Here is a 26,001-nt window from a genome sequence, read left to right as displayed (position 1 = left end):
TGAGGGCCTTTTACCAGGAGGCCCGGGAAAGACAGCTGGCTGGGAGTGTAGCTGGTCTTAACAGGAACAGGGATATCTTCTCAGCGAATATAACTTAATGCTTGTGTAGTGACTGTTTGATGTGAGCTGGGAGTGAGGGGATATGGGGTCTGCAGCCCAGCTCAGATGTGCAGCAAGGGTCTCCTGACAGGTGGTGATTTGGGATGAGCCGAGAGGCTGTTCCCTCCCCCTCCCCTATCTGCCAGCCCTTGTGGTGGAGGCAGTACCAGGAGACACCTACCAGGGAGTCGGGGGGCGGGGAAGGTAAACGAAACAAAATGTGCCTCTAGGTACTCTAGGGAAGGAGCTTGTCTCCCAAAGCACCCTGTTAACACATAAACTTCCTGGAAGGAAAACCTTCACCCAATGTTACTCAAACTGTGTTCTGTGGAATACAGACACTACTAGATACTTTGAATGTGTGTGTGTGTGTGTGTGTGTGTGTGTGTGTGTGTGTGTGTTGTGTGTGTATGTGTATGTGTGTGTGTGTAGGAAACACTAGATTTATTTACAGGTTCTTTATTGCAAAATTCCTCAGACCTTCAAATATGCTCTCTGCTTATGAATCCACAGGCTATAGGTCCTTTCAGACCTACTGAAGCAGGAAATCCTTTCATGGAAAGGACCTCAGAATACACACTGTCAGCTTTGGTTGGAGGAACTGAGTTAAGAAAATGGTAACTTAACCAATCATGATCAACTAATGAGATGTATCATCCACTCAAGGTTAGGACTCTAGAGAAACTGGCCACTAACAGTATGTGTAAGGGTAGGAAAATAAGTAAAGGTCTAAAATAAATAAATAAATAAATAAATAAATAAATAAAAATAAATAAATAAAAGGCTGTAACAGGGAGATAGAAACCTTGGTAGGACCCAGAGGACAACATGATGGGTTGGGGCTATAACAGGGTGGGGGGTGGGGCCCTGGGAAGGTGAGTGAGAGCATCCATTCCAGGTGCCATAATGTTGTCTTAGATCAATCATACAGGGGCAATGTCAGGTTTGCTCTGAAGTTTAAAGGGCACTCTGGTATCTGGGTCAAATGGATGGGAATTAAAGAGCCTGCTTTTACCAAAAGACAGAGAAAGGCATTTCTTCCTGCACATGGCTGGCCAGAATCACAGCCATGGCCTATAGGAAAATAAAAGCCATCTCCCTAAAACAGAGGCCCTATCTCTCCCCTTCTGTGGGGCTACTCTGGCTGCAATGATTGCTGATCATAGAATTTTTGAATCAAGAGAGCTACTCTATCTAAGGTGAGAAAACTTGCTGGCAAGTACAAGGTCCTTTTCTTGTTTCAGGAAACCAGCCACACAGGGACGGACAGAAGAAGCAGATTACCTTAGCTCTCTGGTTCTGGAACCACACCTGAACAACACGGACGCTCAGCCCTGTCTCTGCAGCCAGGGTCTCCCTCACCTTGAAAAAAATGGAATGTTAGAAATACAGAAGCATTGGCCTCTCAGCATAGGAGGCAGAACATTTCCTGTGTGGTACATGAGGAGGCCAACAGGCTACATCTTACATAGGAGGTGGCTAGTGTTGACTGTTTAGGAAAAGTCCAGACATGAGAACACTGCTTCCCTTGGGTGGCAAGAAGGTCCTTCCCGAGGTACACAAAGAGAGGAATCAGCATTTATTTAAATGTGTATTCAAAGAGGTGTTTCTGGGTTTCTCATTTTCTGGAAATTAGGCCCTCAGGTGATTCTCAGACATTAGCAGTCTAGTCTGTCTTAGCTGTATGCCAGGTACCTGCATTTACCTACACAGGGAGGACCGAGGGTGAAAATCACTTTGCAAAAACAAATGGCTCTCAGGAGTTCCCTTTGTGGCTCAGTGGTTAACAAACCCAACTAGGAGCCACGAGGATATGGGTCCAATCCCTGGCCTCCCTCACTGGGTTAAGGATCCAGCATTGCCATGAGCTGTGGTGTAGGTTGCAGACATGGCTTGGATCCTGTGTTGCTTTGGTTGTGGTGTAAGCCAGCAGCTGTATCTCCAATTGATTTGACCCCTGGCCTGGGAACTTACATATGCTGCAGGTGTGGCCCTAAGCGCCCCCCCAACCCCCCGCAAAAAAAGGCTTTCTCTTGCTGTCTTCTCCAGTCTAAAATCACTGATCTAAATTTTTGGTTTTGTCCCTCCTAGCTGACTTTGGGTGTTTCATGAATAGTCATATTTACTGTGAGCCCCCTGCAAAGAAAATAAGACAAGAGCCATCTGGGATGAAAGCTCAGGCACCAGGGCCATGCAGAGAAGGTACCATCAGGGTCCCTAATAGGAAGAGATGTGTCTAAATGTCTGCCCTCCAGATAGCCACACAGTGAGGGGCTGGCAAGGTGGCTAGAAGGGAGGAGGGAAGAAGCACGGACTCTTCTCAGTGGCTCTGAGAGACACTGCCCCCTCTTGCTTAGATGCTAAAGAGGAGACAAAATCAAAGGAGCTCTTTGAATGAACACAGAAGTAGAGCATACTGGAGGCCTTGGGAAGTACTCACCTTTATCACACTACTCGGGCTGAGGTTTAGGAGAAGTGGGATGACTAGAGCAGATTTAAAGCACATCCTCTGCTAAGCCAACTGAAATAGCAGTGTGCCTAGGGGCCCACGTCCACCTGCTGAAACCCTATCCGTCCTACAGGGGCCCAGCTCAAAAGCCACCTGTTCCACAAAGCCTCGCCTGATTCCCCAGATAGAACTAGCGACCTTTCCCTTCCTGCTGCTCCTGGCTGCCCCTCCCTTCGTCCTCAGAGCTTTCTCCCCGCTGTTCCCATGCACACATCTCCTCCCTGCTGGGGCCTGGCAGTGGCCCTGGGGACAAGTGAGCACAGGCCACACAGAGGCTGGGAGTTTAGTAAAGGGAGAACGAGTAAGCCAGTGAAGGACACAGTCACTGGTCCTTGTGCAGGCCAGCTTTGGGACTATTTCACTTTCTACTGGCTCCTCCCCCCCCCAGCTTAGAGGGCAGCAGGCACAGAGAAAGGAAGAGTCCTACCGGTAGAATTTTTTAAAAGTCAGAAGTGGTGGGAGACTGCACTACTGTTTAGCAGATATCTATCCTTCCCAACCCTGCTCCCTGGGCCCTTGCACCCGCAGTAGGTGTGGCCACATGACTTGCTTTGGCCCAAGGAACGTGAGTGGACAAGAAGTGTGCTATGTCCAAGGACAGACTTTTAAGGAGCCTGCCTGGTGGGACTTGACCTCTTGCCATCTGACATTGTCATAAAGACCATGTGCCCCAGGTGGCCACTGCTCCTTTGGCCTGGACCCTTTAATGAGAAAAAGGTGGGCGAAGCCTAAGCCTAAACCTGAGCACAGCTGGGCCCTAGCCGACCCACAGCCCAGGAGCGGGAAATAAATACTGGTTGGGAGCTGCTAAGATTTTGTTATTGCAGCAAAAACCGATTCATACAGAGAGGGAGGCAGGAAAAACAATGCTAAAAACTTAAAATGTTTTTCTTCTATGAATTTCAATTTGATTTCCATTTTAAGGCAGGGTTTTTTTGTTTGTTTGCTTTTTCGGTTTTTTTGTCTTTTGTCATTTTAGGGCCACAGTCGGGGCATATGGAAGTTCCCAGGCTAGGGGTCTAATCAGAGCTACAGCTGCCGGCATACAGCACAGCCACAGCAACACCAGATCCGAGCCGAGTCTGTGACCTACACCACAGCTCACGACAATGCTGGATCCTTAACCCATTGAGCAAGGCCAGGGATCGAACCTGCAACCACAGGGTTCCTAGTTGGATTCCTTTCCGCTGTACCACGACAGGAATTCCAGCTTTCTCATTTTCATTGCATAAAAGGCTGTACCCTGCATATGGCAGTCAGTCAATACACAATAGGCACTTAAGAAATGAATGCAGCTATTTGTGGCAGAGACTACTAATTGTGCCCAACATCCATTGTCTCCTTCCTCCTATTAACAACTGAATCCCCAAATTCTTGCAAGGCATAGGGTCACCCAGATAGACTCATTTCTAGGTCCTCTTGCAAGAAGTGTAAACATGGGATTAAACTCTAGCTAACACATGCAAATGAAAGTGATGCAAAAAATCCCAGGGTAGGAGTTCCCATTGTGGCTCAGCTGGAAACGAAGCTGACTATTATCCACAAGGACTCGGGTTTGATCCCTGACCTCACTCAATGGGTTATGGATCCAGCACTGCCGTGAGCTGCAGTGTAGGTCACAGACATGGCTCAGATCTGGTGTTTCTGTGGCTGGCAGCTGCAGCTCCAATTTGACCCCTAGCCTGGGAACTTCCATATGCTGCAGGTATGGCCCAAAAAGGCAAAAAAAAAAAAAAAAAAAAAATCCCAAGATAAGGCAGCTGCTTGCCACCAACTTCCTCTTTTTCCAGCATAGTGGCTAGAAAATGAAACAACCTGGAACAACCCCTTGAACCCATGTGATGGAGAACAATGCTCCCACCCTGTCTTGGGTTGCTCATCTCTGGACTTTGATATAAGAGAGAAATAAACTCCTATCTTATTAGGTCACTATTATTTTTTACCTAACTGTTCAGAGCAGCCCTAACTATAACAGCCCCACATTGGAAACAACCCAGATAGAAATAACCCAAACACCCATCAACAGGTGAATAGATGAACAACCCATGGTCCATCCATGGAATACCATTCAACAACAAAAATGGATGAACTAGCACATGGATGAATGCCAAAAGCATCACATCAGGCATAGCAAAATGGAACAAAAAAGAATACATGCTACAAGCCACTATATTGTTCCTCTGTTGTAACATCTTAGTCTATATCCAGCTAGAAACTCTCATTATTTTTCTTTCCATTGCTCTTCATGAAACGGAAAGTATGAGCGAGTAGCTGATTGCAGTGGATGTGCATGCACAAAAACACAGGAAGATTCTACCATAGCCGTGGTCAGTTTCTGTGACCCCTGGAGTCTCCAAGGGGCCCAAGGCCACCTGCACAGACTCTGTCCAAACAGCGTCCCCCACCCTGACCCCCAGATACCCTTCGACACCCTGGGAGGGGTCCAGGATACACATAGAGAAGTGGGGCCTGGTCCCGTTTCCTCCCTTCCTCCCCCCTGTACCTTCCTGCATGGCTTGGAGGATACTTCAAAAGAAGCCTTGAATGCTCTCCTCTGTTGGGTTGTCAAGATGGTTCTGGGACGTTTGGGGCGCTTATGGTCCTTGCCATCCTCAGGGGCTCCTTTCCCTGCCCCATGGGCTGACTTGCAAAGACTTTCTTCATCATCACTTTTGCCTGAAAGCAGCAGAGAACAGGTTTAGTCCCTCAAGGCCCCTTGCTGGAGTTGCACATTATTCCATAACAAGACACCCAGGTCCATGTTCTGAGGATGAATTTGGATATGAAGGAACAACCTGTGTCGTATTGATCCGAAAGCCCCTAGGGAGGGGCTCAGGAAAAAACCTTCTAAAACCCAGAGACAAGAACCAGGAAGTCCTCCATCGCAGCTGAGGACTTTCTCCTGGGATGCTGTCCTAGCTCCACGTTTTCTATCTGTGTGACCTTAGGCAAGTGACTTAACTCTCTATTTCCTTATCTGCACAATCAGGATATAGGAGAACCTACTTCATCAGGCTTGCTGTGAGGATTAAATGAGTTTACCAAGAAGGCATTCAGAAGGCTGCTGAGCAAGCATATATAAATGCCCAGAAAGTCTTGGTGGCTAATATTATTTCTTAGATGTCATTTTTCAAGTCTAGACCTGGATAAGCTATGTATCATATTACCACCAGGAGTAGTGCTGCTGTGTGCAAAGCAAACACAGCCCTGGGACAGAGAAGGCTCCTTTTAGACATTGTGGAAAGAATGACTTTCCCCCTCTGCCTCATTCCCCTGCAGAGTACAAAGGAAAAAAAAAAAAAAAAAGACGAAGAAGAGATTAAAGAAGAAGAATCCTCATGGCAAGGGATGGCCATTCTGGCATCTTCAATTCTGAGGCTGCTCTTTCCACGGGGGAAGTTCAGTAAGTTGATTCTCAGTCAGATTTCAGTATGGAAGGGGTTTTAGGATCTTCCCAGAAGGAAGTTTTCAGAATAGCAAGGAAGAAATAAAAGCCTCAGGGAACTAAAAAAATGCCACAAGAGAAAAGGTAGCAAAAAGTAAGCCACTGACCATGCAGCTTCATCCTTGCTGGGCCTTTTTCCTGCTGCTTTGAGACCACCAACCCCACCCAGCCACCAGAGCCCAGTCCTTAGTGAGGCCAGGAATGCTCTCTGCTGGGGGACTCCCCGGCATCCGAAGGATGCTCTTCTGTACTGGTGATGACCCCAATGATACTTCTGAGGAAATGTGGCTGACACCCCACCCCAAGGATTGTATAGATCTCCTACAAGGCAGGTGATTACCAGGGGCTGAGTCTGGAACAAATGAGTGAGAAGTCCAAAGTACAGAATCTTTTATTTTATTTTATTTATTTTTTTGTGGCTGCACCTGTGGCATATGGAAGTTCCCAGGATAGAGGTCAAATCGGAGCTACAGCTCTCAGGCTACACCACAGCCACAGCAAAGCAGGATCTGAGCCGCATCTGCACCCTCCACCGCAGCTCAGCCATGCCAGATGTTTAAGCCACTGAGTGGGGCCAGGGATCAAACCCATATCCTTCAGCCAGTATGTTGGATTCTTAACCCAGTGAGCCATGATGGGAACTCCTAGACTTTATTTTAAACCACAGTTGTTTCATCTTCAGAAACCACATGTCTTATGCCAGTTTTGTTCATAAAATGGTACTTGCAGATGCTTTACAGAGTCAGTCTGATTCTTTTACAGTCATTCCTCACACTGTTTGATGCAAGTGTGTACTGATGACTAAGATAATGTAATGAATGAAGATGCAAAATCTACATAAATGCCAGCTTCCATGATAAGGGCTCATATATGCTGATCCCATTCAGGAAAGTGGCACGGCGTCCATAAGCGTGAGCTCTGGTTTACAAACTCGGGTTTCAATTCTGGCCTTGCCCATTATGATGTGTGATTCTGAACAAATCCCCAAGTCTCCATTTTCTCATGGGAGAGAATAAGTGTTGCCTGAATTAAATGAGATGACATACGCCACGGGTTTAGCGCTGTCTAGAGTGTGATGGATGCTTAGCAAATCATCACCATCATCATCATCATTTCAAGAGACGTGTTCTCAATCCGAGACACATTTGCTGTTAATAATAGCTGCACGTTGATGGGAGTCTGAGTTAAGGCTTTACAATGCAAGTGCTCCTTCCTCTCTCTTTGTAGACATGACCCCAGTTCATACGGAGAGCTGGTTTTATAGAAAGTGAGCGTGTGAGTAAGGAAGAGAGAAGGAGAGGGGGTGGCGGCTGGTTCCAGAAGGAAGATGGAATTTCCCAAGTCTGTTCAGAGCCCCAGAAGTGGATGGCTGAGGCCCCTGATGGCTTCTTACTGTCTTTGGACTTGGCCTTGCCTTGGGCACATGCGTAATTCCCAAGATCTACTCTTCCATCATGGAGCAGCAGTGGTGGGGAGAGCTATATCCTAGGGCAGCCCTTGGAGCCCATTTTTGGAGGATATGAAGAGCACCACAGGCAGCTGCTTCTTCATCCTCTCTACCTCCCTGAGAGAAGAGAGAGATGAAACCATTTGTTTTTCAGGGGTCGGGGTGGGGGGAGGAGGGGCAGGAGGTGAAGGAGAAGGAGGATGAGATGAAGATTTATCTCTGAGGGTTTCTATCATTTTTGTGGTGCATTTTCTCCCTCTGATTCTTCCTTGTCGCTATTTAATATCACACTCTCTCTTCTGTCTCCTCAGGGGCCCCATTTTGCCTTCCAAGAAGCACACTAGAAGCTCTAGACCAGGCAGCTACAAACTTGTTTTTGTAAAAGGCCAGAGAGTAAAATACTTCACTCTTTGCAGGTCATACAGCCTCTACTGCAACCACTCACCATTGCCACTGCAGCACGAAAGCAGCCTCAGACAGTATGAATAGGCACGGCTGGGTTCCAATAAAACTGTATTTCACAAACAGGCACCAGGCCAGATTTGGCCTGCATACCATAGTGTGCTGACCCCTGCCCTAGATCCCTCCTGACCTGCTCTCCATCAAAACTTCCACAGGCTGCGTTCCAGGCTTTCAGACTCTGATTTGGGGGGTGGGGATGGGGAGGAAGCATTGCTAATCTGATATACTGAGGAGTCAGTGATTAGCTGGCATCCTTTTCCACAGTCAATACCACAGAGAGGTTGAACAGGAAATGCCTCCAACCAAACAGTCACCACTGTGGAATTTCAGGTGTCCTGGCAGATCTGAGCAAGAGAGATTCTGAAGAAGGAGGCATGGAGGGCCTCTGGGCACCTCTCAAAGTACGGACAGATGCAACCCAGCTGCCAGGTGGGATACAGACCATCCCTGACCATCACCTGGCTTCTGTCTGCTGGGTTGTATATCAGGGGCATAGCGGTGCCCTCTGACTCTCTTGGGGAATTTTCAGGCTGCTCCTGGGAGCTTCACTGAGGCTCCTACCTCCTCTGCTGGGGGGGCAGGGCTTCCTCTGATGCCAACTTCTCCATGACAGTACACAGTGCCTGAAATACACACTTACCGATCTGTCCAGGAGAAAGAAAAAGTTCTAAACGAGCCAGGAGATTTCTCCCCGAGCCAGCAGGAGTCCTGGAGAGCAGAAGGGGAAGGAAAACCTTCCAACAGCAGAGATGATGAGAGAGAGGAGGGAGGGGTGGCCTCTGTGTATCGCCAGAGGCTCCCACACCCAGATGCAGGCCAGAGCGATCCCTCATAATTTAAGCTGACACCCCTCAGCGGAGATGAAAGGAACACCACTTGCTGTCTCCAACAACAAATGTCAGCATCCCTGGAGGCCATTTAGACACAAACGCCGCATAAATCTGACTCCTACAGGGGAGTCCAGAGATTAAGCTCCGCGCACAGCCTACCAGAGTGAAATGAATTTGCTTGGCACAAAGTTGGAACATGTTTCTCAGGGCCTTTCCTTCCCCTTTCTTGTTAAAAAAAAAAAAAAAAAGAAAGTCTGGAATGACTCAGGGGCCATTGGTTCCCCCTTGCCCGGTCCTCCCACTCGTTTATGACATAAGCAATGGCAGATGAAAGACCCAGCGATGGTTTATGGCCCTGAGACAGGCTGTACTACCTGTGGGGCCTCACAGATTCATTTCAGGTTGCTGGAAAAATCCCAACGGCCCATAAACAGGGCAAGAGATATCTGAGCCTGGCGCAGGAGGTGAGGGCAAGGGAGGAGGACCAGAGACCCTCATGCTAGGGAAGGGAGAGGCAGGAACAGGTCTCAGATGCTTCCCCCGTGATGGGCCTCATAAATGTCCTTCAGGCCGGGGGAGTCCAGGAAGGATCTGGGACCAGTGATGGGTGGAGGGAGGAGGGAAAGAAGGAAGGGAGGAATTTATGGGGATCTATATGGGATACATAGGAAGTTATTTCAGTTGCTGCCCTGCACTATCGGATCAGAATTCCATTCTTCTGGAGAATACCCATAGTCAGTTCTGGATGCAAGGCAGCATTTCACATTCTAGAGGCAGTAGCTAAAGTTCTCTAGAGCAGCAAGGTCCTGGCAACTACTGTTTTGAAACTGTGTTACACATTGTCCTTCCAGGAGGCCTCAGCTCAGACCCAAACTAGGTTCCCATAAATGACGCACCTTGCAAGCTGTTCATCTAATCATTTGCTCAGTGAGCATTTACTGTGGGCTTGTGTGTTGGGCATGGCACAAGGATAATTCTGAGCTACAGAGATGATGAAGATTCAGTGTCTGCCCTAACAAATCCCAGGTTAATAGAGGAAAAAGATCCAGCACCAAAATGATGCCTCTGCTCAGAGGGGTAAGTGGAGGGGACTGGGAAGGTGACATAATGCAGGTGTCACTTGAGGTGAAAGTGAATGATAGACACTGAACACAAGTTTCCAGGTAGAAAAGGACAAAGAGGGTGCTTTATGCCAAGAGAGAGCTTCTAATGGCATGGGAGTAAGACCTTGACCTGGAAAGGGAGGCACATCGAATATAATGTCCTCTTGCATGCCCCTAGGTACTCAGCACCATTTGCTGCACTGTGAGGGGATGACAAAGATCGGAGAGAATCCTTTTTGCTCTCAGGGAACAGAACTGTGTTAGAATTAGCATGTGTGGAACAACAAATATAAAATAGTATTTAGTTATGTTCTTCAGGCATGGTAAAAAAACAAAACAAAAACAAAAACAAAACCCCGACAATAAAAATGCAGGCCTAAGAGTTCCCATTGTGGCGCAGCAGAAACAAATCCGACCAGGAACCATGAGGTTGCGGGTTCGATCCCTGGCCTTGTTCAGTGGGTTAAGGATCTGGCGTTGCCGTGAGCTGTGGTGTAGGTCGAAGACGTGGCTCAAATCTGGCATTGCTGTGGCTCTGGCATAGGCTGGCAGCTATAACTCCAATTAGACCCCTAGCCTGGGAACCTCCATATGCCATGGGTGTGGCCCCAAAAAGACAAAAAAAAAAAAAATGCAGGCCTATAGAAGGAGAAAGGGGGGTAGGGATAAATTAGGAGTTTGGGATTAATAGATACATACTCCTATATATAAAACGGATAAACAATAAGGTCCTGCTGTATAGAACAGGGAACTCTATTCAATATCTTATAATAACCTATAATGGAAAAGAATCTGAAAAAGAACATATATATGTATAACTGAATCACTTTGCTGTACACTTAAAACACAACATTATAAATCAACTATACTTCAAATTTTTATTTTTTATTTATTTTGTCTCTTTTTTGTCTTTTTAGGGCCACACCCATGGCATATATGCCACAGCCACAGCCACGCCAGATCCAAGTCACATCTGCAACCTACACCATAGCTTATGGCAATGCTAGTTCCTAGTCGGATTTGTTTCCACTGTGCCGTGATGGGAACTCCAACTTTGATTTTTTAAATGCAGGCGTATAGGAAAGAAGAGTGTCAACTAGCCAGAGAGGTTAGTGAAGGCAGGAGCCTAAACTCAAGGGAGGAGGGGGGAGTGGATCTGAAAAGGCAGGGGGAGCAAGCAAGGGTTCCGAGAAGGGCTCAGCCTCAGGCTGGAGAAGAGGGACGAGAATGTGCATGCAGATCAGAAGAGAACCTCAAGGCCTCAGCAGAGGCTGTACATCTAGGGGAAGAAGAAACACAGGGTGGAGAAGCCACATGGGGCTTACTCCAGCCGTCTTGCTCTTCCAGAGCCCATGTCATCATGAGATAACAACAGGGATGAGACCTGGCCGAGGTTCTGTGGCTGGAGTGACACAGGAAAAGTGTGGACCCAGAACAAAGAGCACTGTGGACCAGGAAAAGCACAGACACTAGCTGCTACATGGCTGTGTCCATGTGTGGGTGACAGCACCAGGCCACCAGGTTCACTTTGCAGACTAGACTAAGGAAATCTCTTGGAGCTTAGCACTAGACAAAGGCCCTGAAAAAGAAGAAGAAAATATCCACATCCCAAGCACCAGTTGTGAGCCAGGCCCTGTGTCTGGGGTAAAAAATTCATCTCATCTTCATGACAACCCAGCATGGCAGGTTTTTGTTTGTTTGTTTGTTTGCTTTTTGGGGCCACACCTGCCTATGGAGGTTCCCAAGCTAGGGGTCAAATCGGAGCCGCAGCTTCCAGCCCGTGCCACAGCCACAGCAACGCAGGATCTGAGCCACATCTTTAAGCACACAGCAACGCCAGATCCTTAACCCACTGGGCAAGGCCAGGGATTGAACCTGCATCCTCATGGCTGCTAGTCAGATTCATTAACCACTGAGCCACAATGGGAACACCAGCATGGCAGATATTAAAGGAACTCCTCTCCCACCTAAGGAATAAACACAGCCTCAGAGAGGTTAGGAACCTGCCCCAACACACAGGCCCTGCCTGGCAGGGCCAGGTTTTGAGAAACTTCTGCAAGGAGCAGAAAAACAGGCTTTTTAACCAAGTCAGGCATCAACAAATGACAGTCACCTGTGCATGTCCTGGCCCAGGAATGAGGGCCATCCAGATGCTATGTCATCAAAGACCATGGCAGGATCATTCTTTCTATCAAAAGGGCACACAGAGCGGTGGAGAGGAACTCTGGCCATGAAATACGAGACCTGGATTCTAGTTCTAATTTTGCCACTAAACTATGTACCTCTGGATGAAATTCCTCACACTTCTGAGACTCAATGTCTTCATCTACAAGATGACATAAAAAGCCCTTTGGCTTACCTAATATACTTGATATGGCTTCACTTGACAATTGCCTTGTTTCACTGTTTCTGTCAGAACACTAGGAGGCCAGAAATGTATTATCCTTTCCTTTTTTCTTTTTCTTTCTTTTTTTAATATCCTTTCCTTTTTGAATTGCAGATGGGTAAAGCAAGGCCCCAGGGAGGAGGGTGATATTTTGCCCAAGGGAACTCAGCTGGGATGCTCTGTGTTCCCCTTTTCTGCCTAAGCTGCCTCAGGAAGATTGGCGTTGTTGTAAAGATCCAAGGATCTTGAGACTTGCAGAATATCAGGTGAGGCCCAACTGCAGGCAGCATCATTGTTATTAAAGAGTGAGGAAAGAAAAGGTCAGGCTTTCTGGGGGGATGGATCATCCACTCTGAGCTCCTGCTGGAAAAGCCTTTCTTTTCAGTCCAAAAGGGACAGAACTTAGCTTTTTTTTTGGGGGGGGGGAGTCTTTTTAGGGCTGCACCTGCAGCATATGGAAGTTCCTGGACTAGGGGTTGAATTGGAGCTACACTTGCTGGCCTACACCACAAGCAAGGCAGATACAAGCCGCATCTGCAACCTACACTGCAGCTCATGGCAACACCGGATCCATAACCCACTGAGGTCAGGGATCAAATCTGCATCCTCATGGATCCTCAGGTTCTTAACCCACTGAGCCACAGTGAGAACTCCTACAGAGCTTATTTTAAATCCTGGTTCCTCCCTACTCCTTGCTACCCTCCCCAGGAACACCCTGCCACTGCAGCCCCACTCTGGGACTATCCCTAATCAGAGGGCACTAAGCATTTCATTTCAAGGGCAGGACAGACAGGCCGTAGGTAAAAGTATCAAGAAAGACACCTTTGTTTATGGATGTCCACTGTGAATGGAGTCTCCTGTGCCAGGCAGAGGAAGGGGCCAGCAGGTTAGAGCCCTGGCCCCCAGCTTAGATGTCCAGGCAGACCCCCAAGGGAAGCTGAGTCTCCACTCTGGGAGTGCTGGTGCCCGTCACAGCCCGGATGCTTTCCTTGGCTGGTTGGTGCCCCTCCCTAAAAGGGAAACCATGTACCTGGGAGGTTTGTAGGGAAATGAGACAATAGTGGGACTGACTAGTGGAATTACTGAGAAACTGCATCAGGTTGGGGTCTTTTCACATTTGAAAAGGCTTTATGCTCCTTCTTTCTCCCTTCTATACACACATACACACACACACCCTGCATCTTTATCTCTCTGAGTTTGCCCATCTCTTTCTCTTCCCCTTTTTCATGAAAATGTGGCTACCTGCCATCCAAACGGATAAGCAGAGGTGTAATTGCTCAATGCACCCAGGCTTGGGTTTGTCGTACAGGCAATACTGATAATTGAGATATCAGAAAATGCCTCTATAGCAACATCGCTGCATTCCAGTCAAGCATGGACACATATACTCGATAAAAACTGTAACTTGTTCGTTTTGGTTCAGTCAGCCTCAGAGAAGGGGACCAGAAGTTCATAGCAAGCCGAATCAGATGTTCTGGGCTCTGTGCTCAGTCTCCATAAAAGCTCATTAATCCACCAGCCTGATGGTTCACTAGGCGAGGGGTGTGACATGCATGACATTGCATTTGGTTCCTCCGAAATATGGCTTGAGTGTGTTTCTTCTGATTTAGGAACTGATTTAAGTGGATTGAACACCCTATCTATTTCTTTGGAATAGTCCAATTTTGCTGCATTTATTACTAGACTTCAGGAGGATAAAATTATCTGAGAAGGAAGACAAAGGGTCAATTATCTAATTATCTTTCCAAGTGAAAAAAGACCCAAACTGACAATCCCCTAGGTGACCAGGGAGCTGGGTGGGGGCGGGGGGTGATTTGGCCAACATGCTAAAGGTTATCTCGGAAGTGAGTTCTCCATGGGCAAATTAATTGTGATTTAATCACAGAGAGAATTGGCCTGGAGGACCACAGCTGACCTGAATGCCTGCCCCCTGGGTGGAGCCGCTCTGGTCCTGTTGGGCCCTCTGCTGGCCTGGAGAGGCCAGCTGGGGCCAATATCCAGCCAGGTCTGTGCCTTCAGACTCTAGTCCATTCTACAAACCGCTGATAGGCTCAAAAAAGGAAAAGGGAAAATCAGACACCTAGCCTCTGTCCTTACCTATACCGGTCATCACTCACTTGCTGTGTGACCTCAGGCAAATGACCTAACTTCTCTGAGCCCTACCTTCCTAATTTGTAAAATCAGGAGGCAATTCCCTAGTGGCCTAGTGGTTAAGGATTTGGTCTTGCCATTGCTGGGGCTTGGGTTCCCTACCTGGCCTGAGAACTTTGGCATGCCACAGGCTTGGCCGAAAAACCAATAAAATAAAATAAAATACAATGCAGCCCTCCAAGGTAAAACAAAATTAATTGTTCCTTAACTACTAAATAAATAAATAAATAAAATCAGGGGAATAAAGACCTGACAAGCTACCCTGATAGGACAGTTAGGAACTCAATGGTAGGAGGAGGTAAAAGCACTTTGAAAAAATGTTATAAAATAGCCCCCACATGTAAGATATTTTAAATATTTTTATTTTGATTATGCCTCTTCAGTGCCCATGAATTTACTGTATGTCCCCACTGACTACAAAACTCACCCTCCTCATAGGGAAATCCTGTCATTCAATAATGACACCGTGAGTGTGCATACGATGTACAGGTACCTTTCTAGACACAGGATAGGAGTAGCAGACAAGCTCCAGAAACCCTCTGCTTTCCTACCTTTAGTGGGTGAAGACAGACAAGGAGTAAAGAAAAATGTCATTTACTCTTTAACGATGTCAAATGCTAAGAAGAAAATAACAGGGGGCAACAGGCCAAAGAATGACTGAGGGCTATGGGGAAAGCTTCTTTTGGTTCCATAAGCTGTATCACCAGAAAGATCCAAATCTATCTTCTGAAGCCTCCATTTCTTCCCACGTCAATTTCTTCCCTCCCCCCAAACCCTGAGCACACATTTGTTCACCTTAAATGTTTTAGATACTCAAGTATTTTCAAATTAGAAGACAATTTTATATGTTACCTTACATTATTCTCCAATCATTTAGCCAAAACCAATATTACAAGTTCTAAGATTTTTTTGGAAGAAAAATATTGTACTGGGCTAATATAAAAATTCTGTTATGACATATCCTGGAGGTGGTATAGCAGGGCAGTTAAGAGCAGTGCTTCGGACTTAAATATTCTGCTCAGTTACTTATTAGCTAGAAGTCTTGGCCAAGTAGCCTCTGTGTTGTCTTGGTTTCCCATCTGTAGAAATGGGTAGAAATGGGTTTTAATTGTATCTAACCAATATGATAATTACAATAATTATATAAATAATTTATGTACAGTATTTATGGTGCTAAGCTCATGATAAAAACTTCATAATTATGATGGCTAATTATCATCATTATAATTTTTTGTATTTTCCTTTTTTTTTTTTTTTTTTTTGTCTTTTTAGGGCTGCACCCGCAGCATATGGAAGTTCCCAAGCTAGGGGTTGACTCTGAGCTGCAGCTACTGGCCTACAAGCCACAGCCACAGCCATGCCAGATCTGAGCCATGTCTTCAACCTACGCCATAGCTCACGGCAACGCTGGATCCTTAACCCACTGAGGGATGCCATGAATAGAACCTGTGTCCTCATGGATGCTAGTCAGATTCGTTTCCACGGAGACACAATGGGAACTCCAATTTTGTGTACTTTCTATACAGCAGGAATAAGCTTCTAGCAGATGGAGACAAAATCTAAATCACTTTTGTATCCTCCATATACAACACAATGCTGAACACTCAGGGGATTAATGATTAGTTTTAAGGAGTTGATGTCGAACTGATGCAGAATGAGGTGATGCCCTGCATTACCAGGCAGGCTGCAGAGCCCTGGCTTTCCATTTTTTTCAACAGATTTATTCGCCAATGCCAACCAACTTCCAGTGGCTATAGAAATGATTACAGAATTATTAACTACCTCCATATATGGGAGTCAGCTGGGATGCAATTTACTTCCCTTAAATGACAATCTGAATTTCTCTTGCATGTTGATGTGCATGCCACTGATAGTCCACTGTTTCTTCAGTACTCATCCAGTTATATTTCCATGAGGAGACCAGGAGGGCAAGCCATGAAAAAGAAAAACCCAAAATGCAATAACCAAGGATAGAGAGAGAAAGGAGGGAGGCCAGAGAAAATGGAAACGGGACAGAGGGGAGACAACACTGGGGGCAGATACCATGATGCAGTTTGTCCCCCAGCCATTCCTCAGTTAAGTAGAAGACAGTCTCCAAGGGAAGCTGTGGGAAGGAGGGGGCCCTTGGCCAGGCGCCCCCCAGCCCCTTCCTGAGAGTTCTTCCACCGACATTCCCACAGCCTCAGTTCTTCACGAGACTGGGCGAGGAAAACAGATATTTATTACAGGAAGAGCTTTCCCTAAATTAACTATAAACAAAGTATAACTGTGCAGGGAACTCCATCACAACTATTTGTGAAGTATTTATGGTTATTACATGTAAGCGCCATTGAGTGGCCCAAGATGATTCTGATGCTGATGAAATCACTGCTAATAGCAGCATCATAAATGTTTTCTGTAATTAGTTAGCCTTGGATTCCTTTTTTGTTTGTTTTTTGGTTTGTGGGTTTTTTTGTTGTTTTTTGTTTGTTTGTTTGTTTGTTTGTCTTTTTGTCTTTTCTAGGGCTGCACCCTCAGCATATGGAGATTCCCAGGCTAGGGGTTTAATTGGAGAGGCAGCTGCCAGCCTACACCAGAGCCACAGCAACTCAGGATCCAAGCCTCATCTGCAACCTACACCACAGCTCATGGCAACACCGGATCCTTAACCCACTGAGCAAGGCCAGGGATCGAACCTGCAACTTCATGGTTCCTAGTTGGATTTGTTAACCACTGAACCAAAACAGGAACTCCTAGCCTTGGATTTCTAATACTAAAAACTCTTCTTTGCAAACCTGTCATTATCTGTAGGGAGTTTACTATTGAAATAAGGATGCGAGGAAGAATGCTGTTATTCTGAACCTAAGACCACTGTACTTCTAATCTAGACACTGGAGCAGTGGTTCTCAAATTTGAGTATGCCTTGGAGTTACCTGGAGGGCTGGTTAGATGCAAACTGCTAGCCCTACCCCAGAGTCTCTGTTTCAGTAGGTGTGGGATGGAATCTGTGACTTTTCATTTCTAATGATCTCTCAGGCGAAGCTGATGTTGCTGGCTCAGGAGTCACACTTTGAGAATCAGTGATCTAGAATGTTCCTCCCTCTCCCTTTCTCCAACCCTACCCATGCACATATGCACAGGGAGGTCTAGTGATCACAACACATTCTTCCTTTCAATCAACAGAGGCCTTCATACTTTTTCAACTGCTCCAAATCTTCAGAGAGATTCCTGCCAGTTTTGGTGGTTAGGAGAGAATAAAATTATGATTAAAAAATATTTTCCTCTCTAAAAATAATGGTGTGCATAGAGGAAAAGCATACGGTGACCTGATTGACATGAGCAGGGACAACCCTGGGTATGCATCATCCTAAAGGGCCTACCAAGCATGGGGTTGGATCTGCCTTTTTTTGTCAAGTATAATGGCTACTAATGCCAAAGCCACAGATACCTAAGCTTCTAAGAAAGCAGTGAGCCCTTGAAAGGACTCAGTGGGACTGTTCAGCTTCCCTTCACCCTTGTGTTAAGTTGCTCTCTTCTCATTTATTCAGCATCGCCTCTTCCAGGATTGACGCAAAAACCTGAGCAGCCCCCTCCTGCTTGCCACACCCCCAAGATGCAAAGCTACGTGCTGCTCACAAAATTCGAAAGTCATCAGACACATCCTTTTAGCTTAATGTCCTAGACCAAGTGGTTAAATGAGTCCTCCCTTGCAATCAGCTGTTTCATCTCCACTGATGACAGTGAGAGCTGGAACAAGACATTATTAGGAAGCTTGCCAGCATAGAAATATTTTGCCATTATAGGTACAGCTGAGCTTCAGGAAAATGCAGGTGGTTGATGAGCTATAACAGCAGCTGCAGCTTAAACTTGCTGTCAGGTTCTAATTTAATACAGCTATACACTAATGTAGCTAATATAGTTCTATAACTCCTCTTTATATCACACATCTTGTTCTATATAATGGATGTGCACTTGAGAAGTTGTGCATGGATCGCACTCCCTAAAGCTGAATTTTATTCTCCTAATGGAGAAGACTTCTTAGTTTCATATATGCTTATTTTCAGGCTTAAATAAACATTTTTTTGTCTTTTTAGAGCTGCACCTGTGGCATACGGAGGTTCCCAGGCTAGGGGTCGAATCAGAGCTGTAGCCACCGGCCTACACCACAGACACAGCAATGCCAGATCTGAACTACATCTGCAACCTATACCACAGCTCAGGGCAATGCCAGATCCTTTAACCCACTGAGTGAGGCCAGGAATTGAACCTGCGTCCTCAAGGATGCTAGTCAGATTCATTGTCATTGAGTCAGGACAGGAACTTCAATAAGTAAAGATTTTTCAATATGCAGAGAGGTCCAGATACTTCCACTACTCATGTATTCATCTAATTTTTTTAATTTTTTAAAACTTAACGGAAATACAATTGATGTATAACATTGTGTAAGTTTAAGATGTACAACAATACGATTGCCACCGTGGCATTAGCTAATACCTCTATTGTGTCACATCATCGTTTCTTTTGGTGGTGGGAACAATGATGATCTAGTCAGTTGGCAACTCTGAAGTTTAGGATATGGTACTACTGATTCTAACCACTCTACTCCACAGTTGATCTCTAGCACTCTGTTCCCCGTTTGTATCCTTAAACACTATCCTCCCAAATCCTCCACCACCCAGCCCCTGGCAACCATCTATCTTGGTTAGCTGGGCTTCCTCCTTCGCTCTCCATTGTACTCTCTCTCTCTTAAAGTGTTTATTTTGCAAAGTGCTTAGCATATGTCCATGAACAAAGAGTCTTGGCTCAAAGAATATACAATCTACTAGAAGAGATGGCAGGTAAGCAGGCATTTACACAACAGCAGAAGTGTTTTGATGGGGCAAATTCCCCATCAGAGTGTAATACTGGGCAAAATTCAGTGGAGAGGTATCAAATGTGGCCACTGAGGATGAGGGTGGGATTACTCAAGAAGACTTGTGAAAATAGGCTGGATTTAACAAAAATAATTGTAAAACAAAGGAGGATGAGACAAGAATATTCTAGACACAAGAGAGCAAGTAGGAGCATGGCCAGCCAAGGAAGAATAAGTGCAGCTGACCAAGATGGGTCCCTTTATCTGCCAGGTAAGAATCTCCAGACACTCCATCTCACTAGCCATATGGAAACCCAAATCACCCTCTCTCTTTCTTTGTTATTTTCTTTGGAACTAGTTTGGAAAGCTTCTGCCAGAGTAGCAGTTAAGTAATAAGACAAGGCAATTATTTACCCAGGATTTAGACTTTAGATACTGGATTTGCTGGAAATCAGGAAAGTTTTATGAGCAGTCAGCACCATGGCCAGATCCAAAAGGCCACACACAAAAACTGGAGGCCAGGAAAGACTTTTATAGAACTTTATTTCAGGGACACGAGAGATAAATTGGACAGCTTATGATTTTTGCTTGTGAACTCTCTCTTCAATTTGTCTCCAATATCTATACTGCTATGTTGCATAGAAACCAAATAATTAAAAGGCTGTTGCTTGCCACATGCTGCGACAACTCTAGGGATACTTAAAGTTGAAATAACCCCTAAACTTGGAAATTATCTACCATATTTCATCAAATACAAGATATGCTTTTTTTTTTTTTTTGTCTTTCTAAGGCTGCACCTGAAGCAAATGGAGGTTCCCAGGCTAGGGGTCCAATTGGAGCTGTAGCTTCCAGCCTACACCAGAGCCACAGTAACCCAGGATCCAAGCCATGTCTGCAACCTACACCACAGTTTATGGCAACACTGGGTCCTTAACCGACTGAGAGAGGTCAGGTATTGAACCCACGTCCTGATGGATGCTAGTCGGGTTTTTTAACTGCTGAGCAATGATAGGAACTCCACGAGATGCTTTTAATGATAAAATATGTCATTATGGACCACCAAGAAAGAAAACAATGCAACCAATTAAACTTTGATACAATGCTTTCTCATCACATCAACTGTGAGTCACATCCCAATTTTGGATGTGTTAAAATGCAACCAGTAAAAGTATCTTAGAATATGAAATACAGCATTGGCTCTGCTTTAGGCACCTAAGTTTTCTTAACCAGAGAAACTAGCTAAAGGGCTAGTCATTCTCAAAATCTCTCAGGCTCAGGGGTTTAGGGAGGGCATCGTTAATAGAAGTTAGAGATAGCCATCCAGTCATTTAAATTATTAGTGTCAAACATCTTTTTGACCATGTCCATGAGTGAGCCCAGCCATGGGTGAGAGAGAGACTCATACTAAATGTGCCTCTGCCAGGGAGTTCCCATCATGGCTCAATAGTTAGTGAATGTGACTAGCATCCATGAGGACATGGGTTCAATCCCTGGCCTCGCTCAGTGGGTTAAGGATCCGGCGTTGCCATGAGCTGTGCCGTAGGTCGAAGACATGGCTCAGATCCTGTGTTGCCATGGCTGTGGTGTAGACTGTCGGCTACAGTGCCAATTGGACCCCTAGCCTGGGAACCTCCATATGCCTTAGGTGCAGCCCTAAAAATACAACAGGACAAAAAAAATGCGCCTTCTCCAATAACCACAGTGTAGACTTAGTCAAGGCACTTGACTTCAGTTTCTTCAACTATGAAGTGATGATGACTTAGATTCCTTCCAACTCAATCTTCTACGCTTTTATTTTAATTTTTCCATGCTTTTAAATGAGAGGAGAAAATGCTAGCAAATCTGCTGTCTGGTGAAGATCACTCAAATGACCAATGGTTTTCAATCAGGAATATTCTGTCCTGCAGGGTCATCTACAAATGCATGGTTGTTTTCCTGGGTGTTACAATGACTATGGCCTTACTGGCTTTGAGTGCATAGAGGCCATAGACACAAAACAGCAAACTGTCACACCCCAAGTGCCAATAGTGCTCCCATTGAAAATGTGGACTGTGGACCATGATGATGCAGGTTTGATCCCTGGCCTTGCTCAGTGGGTTGAGGATTCAATGTTGCCATGAGCTATGGTATAAGATGCAGATGAAGCTTAGATCTGGCATTGCTGTGGCTGTGGTGTAGGCCAGTGGCTATAGCTCCTATTCAGCCCCTGGCCTGGGAACCTCCATATGCCTCAGGCGTGGCACTAAAAAAAATTAAAACATTTAAAAAAAAATTTTTATAAGGCCAAAGGGGAAAAAAAAAAGAAAATGCTGACTGAGACCTTCTGAGAAGGTGTTCATGATGGTGAACAGAAACCTCTGTGCTTATGTCCTGTTTCCATTATGATTTTTTTTCTAATTTTATTGTAAATGATTGAATGCCAATATCTGTAGAAGGGAAATAGCCAGACTGTCACTCAGGCAAGGCCTAAGGAGCATATTTCCTCCTAAATTTCTCTAGATGACAATCTAAATCTTAACATTCCCCCATGAACTTTTCAGGTTTCACTTTTCCTAGTGATGAGACCTGCCCTCCAAACAAGGCAATCACTCCCTGCCTTGGCTGAGAGAAGTGAAACAAATAGGTTTCCCATCGCCCTGTTGCATTGTTCACAATTCAGCTCATAAACATCGTGTTACAACTTACCTTCCAGCTGCCCCTTGGTGGAATATGCTGAGAAATAGGTCAACATCAAATAATAAAGGAATTTGGGGAGTTTCCAATGTGGCACAGTGGGTTAAGAGTCTGACTGCAGCTACTCAGGTCACTGCAGAAGTTTGGGTTCTACCCACAGCCTGGTGTAGTGGGTTAAAAGATCTGGCATTGCTGCAGCTGTTGTGTAGATCACAGCTGTGGCTGGGATTCAATCCCTGGCCCAGGAACTTCCATACGCCATGGCATGTGGTCATTTAAAAAAAAAGAAAGAAAGAAAAAAAAAAAGAATAGGAGGTCCCATCTGTTCTGGCACAGTGGAAGCCAATCTGACTAGTATCCATGAGGATGCAGGTTCGATCCCTGGCCTTGCTCAGTGGGTCAGGGATCTGGCGACGCTGTGAGCTGTGGTGTAGGTTGCAAATTCGCCTCGGATTGCTGTGGCTGTGGTGTGGGCTGGCAGCCATAGTTCTGCTTGTACCTCTAGCCTGGGAACTTCCATATGCCACAGGTGTGGCCCTTAAAAAAAAGGAAAAAATAAATAAATTTGGCAAATGTCTAGATCAATGACTTCACATTACAGGGAAGAAACTGAGTCCCAGATAGATAAAGGAGCTTGTCTAGGATCCTACACCTAGCAGGAGAGCCCCCAGTGTACCCTCCTGGCTCAGAGTCTAGCTCTTTACCCCTGACCAGTGTCCATCTTAGGTGGTGAGAGAGGAAAAGTCCTTGACAGTTCGGAGTCAGGCTCCTGCTCAGCAGGCAGCTGAACAGCTGAACACCTCTGTGTAAAACTTTGTTGATCCACTAGGGAATAGGCTACACTTTTTTCCCCTCTAAATACTTTAGTATTTCCTAAGAATAATGCTATCCTTGCATAACTATAATAATGGTCAGTATTAAAAAGTCACATTAATACAGTACAAATTTGAATCTTCATCCAAATTTTGTTAATTGTCCTTCTGACAACCTCCTTCTGATCCACAATTTAACCCAGGAGTTTGTAGACCCAAGCAGTCGTTTTTTGTTTGTTTGTTTGGCATAGTTCTTGATCTGTTTAGTAAGTCCTAAAGGGTACGTTTTAACCTCAGGATCTGCTTTATACAATTGCAAGGGTAGAAGCAGAGAAGATTGGACTGAGTGGAGACTATCTCTGAAAAATCACTTTCTCAAGGTTGTTGCTTGACATAAATCTTGAATATCCATTTATTTTCTGTTTAATTCATTCTTTACACTAAAGGAGGGCTTCAAATGACATTCTGCTCCATTGAGAGTTCAAGTTAGTTGTGTTCCATGAATCTATGTTTGACGCCAAACTACACTGTTACTATATTTGAATAATCCTTTCCTCTTACTTACACTGATATAATAGACATATTTTACCTATTCTGAAAAATCATAAATTCTATAGTGTTGAACTTGAGAATTCTAGCCTTTGAGATACTCTGATACAACTCTCCCAACTTTCTGGAAACCTAAGAATTATAAATAAATTGTAACCAGGAATTTGCCTATACAGACTATGTAAATGCACTGAGGGTATCACAGGGATGGAAGCCAGTCTGTTGTAGGCATCTGGCAATGAATCTCAAGGATGAGCTCTCAGACAAGAAGGACAAACCTTCTAGCCTTCTGCTGTCCCACTGGTCTTTGGGGGCATACAACATCAATGCAAATGAACAGTGGGGAGGGTGCTGTGAAACCTGCCTCCATCGACCATGGTGTAGGGAAAGCTGGCGACATATCCCTGAGCTAGGGCAGCAAAGGGCTCCTGATGAGGGTATGGAGAGGCCTGGGGGAGACTGGCACTCTGGGAAGGTGTCCAGCTCTGCTTCCCAGCCATTCCCGTTGGGAGTTAGTACATCTGGGCTCAAAGACCCTGGGTTCATCAAAGGGAGGGGGGCATTTCCGCTCCCTTTCTCAACCCAAGAAAGCACCAGAAAACACCAGTGCACAGTACTACCAGCTTTTGGAAGGGAAAATCTAGTCTCTGAGATCTCTTTTACAGATAATATGGAGTAGACATATAGCATCCCAGAGAACCAGGAGATGCAAGCAAAGGAAGGACTGATGGAGGGTGAACACTTCCTTGTATTTTTTTTTTTTTTTTTAGGGTAGGAAACATCTGCTCTCATTGCCTCATCTGCTTTGGGTGAGGCACATACTTCTGCAAAGATGAGAAGCTTCCCAAGTTGTAGTTTGTCTATGAAAAAAAACAAACAAACCATAATTCAAAACACAATGTTCCAGGAGTTCCCATTGTGGTGCAGCAGAAACAGATTTGACTAGTATCCATGAGGATGAGGGTTCAATCCCTGGCCTTGTTCAGAAGATTAAGGATCTGGTGTTGCCATGAGCTGTGGTGTAGTTTGCAGATGTGGCTCGGATCTGGTATTGCTGTGGCTGTGGCATAGGTCGGCAGCTGTAGCTTCCATTTGACCCCTAGCCCAGACACTTCATATGTCGCACCTGCAGCACTAAAACAACAATAACAACAACAAAAAAAAAAAAAAAAAAAAATGAAAAAACCCCACTGCTCCATAGGCATGAATCTTAATGAATTCTTGGGGAAAGTGCTAGAACCAATGTCACATTCCCTTTGGCATGTTCCACGTTGCAGGGTTGTGTCTGGTGTCCTTCGCCCCTCCTCGGAGGTCCTGAATTCCCTGCAGTCACACCCCAACTGCTAGATTAGGTAATGCCAGCTGTGGTTCCTCGCATCACTGTCAGGCTGCCTACCCATAGCTTCTCAACCATAGGAAGAGGGCACAGTAGCAGGTCAGGAAGATGTCCTTGGAGTGTCACCACTTCTTGGATTTTCTCGCTCTCCTTTGCCAGTGTAGGAGGAGGATGTTAAAAGGACCAGCAAAAGTCCTCAATGCATAGAGGCAATGACAAATTCTCTTTATCAAGTACTTACTTTGTGCCAGGCCCCACAATAAACACTTTACACATATTATCCTGCACTAGTCTCACAACAGCTCATTTTACAAGTGAGGGAAGGGAAGCCCAAACTGCTTCCCTAAGGTCACCAGCTATCAGACGGGAGAACTCGAAATTAAATCCAGATGTGCATAGCATTAAAGCCTTTGTTTTAAAACAAGGTATTAACTGAATCACGGACTACTCCTAGCCATATCAGTTACTCTCTTCTCTAAAATCATTCAAGCATCTAGAATGTATATCAAATCATTGTCAATTTCTTCACAATGTACTACCTGGTAATCGATTCAAGTGTGTCAAAGTCCATCTGGACCACAAAGGCGGTGTCTTTTGCATCTTTTATGTTCCCTAGGTGGACAGTCCGAGGCTGGTCACAAAGGATGGACTCAAGTGTGGCCTGAATGAATGACATTGGAGGTGACAGTAATAAATAGGGACTTGTAGAATGGGTGTGTGTGTGTGTGTGTGTGTGTGTGTGTGTGTGTATCATTCATACCATCGAATCAGAGTTAAAAAGAATTTCAGAAACTATTTTCTCAAGCCTTATCTGATGCCCAAGTCCTTTCGTGCCCATTCATTCACAGGGTGGTTGGGGATACAGAAAAAACACAGACAAACAGAAAACTGCATTCATCAGAACTGGGGGCAAATGGGACAGGGTAGAAGTTCCACCATGTCACAGATTACACAGAATGAATAAATTGGGAATCACAGCTTAACACTTCAGGGCTTGATTAATGTCTGGGTCCATGTGCGGGAGTCAGAACAACCTCAGGTGTCCTAGGATGAGATCAGTTTCTATAGAAAATGGTCCTAACAAGTACAGATGCCCACTGCCCATGCATGGGCTACAGTCATTACAGCTTGTATCTGGTGGGCTCTGCAGGCTGCTCTACTCCAGTAGTTCTCAAACTGTACAGGGCAATAGTCTCACAGATTTCTGGACCCACCCCTGAGCATCTGGCTCAGGAGGTCTGAGTATGGTCTAAAGATTCACATTTTTAACAAGTTCCCAGGAGAGGCTAATACTGCGTTCCCTGGGACACACTTGGAAGACTGCTATTGTATTTGATGTTTGCTATTGATATTTTTTGTTATTTGTTT

At 45.4% G+C, this 26,001-nt stretch overlaps 1 protein-coding gene across 6 annotated transcripts in view; it reads right to left on the bottom strand.

Annotated features, from left to right (window-relative positions):
- LMX1A (LIM homeobox transcription factor 1 alpha) overlaps window positions 1-26,001 on the bottom strand; it is a 165,505-nt gene that overhangs the window by 7,623 nt on the left and 131,881 nt on the right. For 5 of the 6 annotated variants that reach the window (XM_013988077.3, XM_013988078.3, XM_085022546.1 and 2 more), the window contains exons 5-6: window positions 5,112-5,284; window positions 1,384-1,461 (exon numbers count right to left, since the gene is read on the bottom strand). In XM_013988077.3, coding sequence (XP_013843531.3) covers window positions 1,384-1,461; window positions 5,112-5,284 — 251 coding nt within the window. Of the gene's footprint in view, window positions 1-1,383; window positions 1,968-3,742; window positions 5,285-26,001 lie in introns of all 6 variants that reach the window. The other variant, XR_014843943.1, reaches the window with a different exon arrangement.

This window comes from Sus scrofa, chromosome 4, assembly GCF_054392235.1.
Source record: "Sus scrofa isolate SSC_HxYL_T2T_F1_AM1 chromosome 4, Sscrofa_HxYL_maternal_Yorkshire_Landrace_v2.0, whole genome shotgun sequence".
NCBI lineage: Eukaryota > Metazoa > Chordata > Mammalia > Artiodactyla > Suidae > Sus > Sus scrofa.
The sequence above is the reverse complement of the archived record's forward strand: the minus strand, read 5'-3'. Positions and strand labels throughout refer to the sequence as shown.